The sequence below is a fragment of the Trypanosoma conorhini genome (genome assembly GCF_003719485.1).
Source record: "Trypanosoma conorhini strain 025E chromosome Unknown Tco_14.4_contig_01332, whole genome shotgun sequence".
Lineage (NCBI taxonomy): Eukaryota > Euglenozoa > Kinetoplastea > Trypanosomatida > Trypanosomatidae > Trypanosoma > Trypanosoma conorhini.
In genome coordinates this window covers 1589-3001 of record NW_021705364.1, presented here as the reverse complement: position 1 = coordinate 3001, position 1413 = coordinate 1589, and the positions used below count along the sequence as shown (strand labels likewise).

Genomic DNA, 1413 nt, shown 5'->3' with positions numbered 1-1413 from the left:
AGGCCGCCGGGACTGTTTTTCCCCCACACCTCGTTTTGCCGGAGTACGGCAAGCCGCTTGATACCTCAAGGTGACGTTTTTCCGCCTCCCGAGGCACCCCGTCACGCCACTGCGCCGCCTTTTCCTTCACGCTGTCTCTGCCGAGCGGGAATAGACGGTCGACACACACACTCTCTCTCTCACACACACACACGAACACACACGGCTCCGCACAGCGAGTATATTATGGCCGCCGAAGTGGGCATGCGGGCGCGCTCCGCGACGGGGACTGTCGTCCGGTGGGTGGCGCTGCTGCTGCTGCTGCTGCAGTGCCTGGGCGGCCACCCCTCCTTCGCCGCCGCTCTGGAAGATGGGCACGTGATCGTTAAAATCAAGAGGTACTTCAGCTTCCCCAACTCGGAGTTTAATAAATACGGAGGCGAAGTGTCCTACGCCAAGTCCGCTTTGGCCTGCGCCCGCAACGGAGGCTACCTCTCTGCGGATCAAACACCTGCTGCGCATCAGTACATCACGGACTATTTGCGGCCGACAGGACGTCCTTTGGATGCGCTTATGTTTACGTTCATGGGCGGCGACGCGGAGTACAGCGTGAACACGCAACGCTGTACGCCAGGAATTCCAACGGCGTCCTTGGGCTGCGTCTACCAGTGGAATCAGGGCGCCTTCGCCGACCCGCAGGTCAAGGGCGGTGGTGCTTCGTTTTACATGGGGCTCACGGTTTAACGTTCCGGGCAACGGCCCGATGAACGGGTACACGCCTCGCTGGGCCGCTATTAACCCTTATTACGGCCAACCGTATGTGATATCGCGTCTACTTGTGAAGGTGCCTGCGGAAACGATAACTTGGTACGACGCAGCAAACAATCCACACCTCACTCCTGTAAGGGCCGCTGTACTGTTCGGGATTGTCTGTGAGGTGCAGGGTGCGATCACGCCAACCACGACGCGGCCGCCAACTCCCACTACGACGCGGCCGCCAACCCCCACTACGACGCGGCCGCCAACCCCCACTACGACGCGGCCGCCAACCAACACAACTACGTTGCCGCCGCAGGAGGTGGTGGTCCCGTGGGTACAGAAGCACTGGTATGTCCTTATTCTTGCCGTGGTGCTGCCGCTTATTGCGGCTCTTGCACTGACAATTATCATATGCTGCTGTTGCTGCCGCGGTGTCGATGAGTCCAAGTGGGTGACGCCCATGGTCTTGCGGGAGCTGAGCGGCGATGTGCGGTATGCAGCGAACCAGAGGTGGGGAAGCGGGTTGGGCTCCTTTGAGGACCCAGTTTTCCCCATGTGTCCTCCCCGTGAGCAGGGAAATGCAGTCCAGCAGAATTCTTGGATGACACCCCCAGGACCCGCAGCGTACGCCACACAGTCGTTCGGGCTGCCCAGGCGCTCCAGTCGCGGACGCAG

At 60.8% G+C, this 1413-nt stretch overlaps 2 protein-coding genes across 2 annotated transcripts, besides 1 other annotated feature; both read left to right on the top strand.

Moving 5' to 3' along the window:
- Window positions 1–161: 161 nt before the first annotated feature.
- Window positions 162–203: a microsatellite.
- A 22-nt stretch (window positions 204–225) lies between these two features.
- Window positions 226–723, top strand: Tco025E_09874 (uncharacterized protein; the record flags this gene model as incomplete). The annotated part of the gene is made up of 1 exon (XM_029376677.1): window positions 226–723. One exon carries the CDS (start codon window positions 226–228, stop codon window positions 721–723), a length of 498 nt encoding a protein of 165 aa, XP_029223317.1.
- Window positions 724–742: 19 nt separating this feature from the next.
- On the top strand, window positions 743–1411 carry Tco025E_09873 (uncharacterized protein; the record flags this gene model as incomplete). Its single annotated transcript, XM_029376676.1, has 1 exon — window positions 743–1411. A coding segment is annotated over one exon (669 nt), but the record flags the coding sequence as incomplete, so codon positions are not given.
- Window positions 1412–1413: the final 2 nt, after the last annotated feature.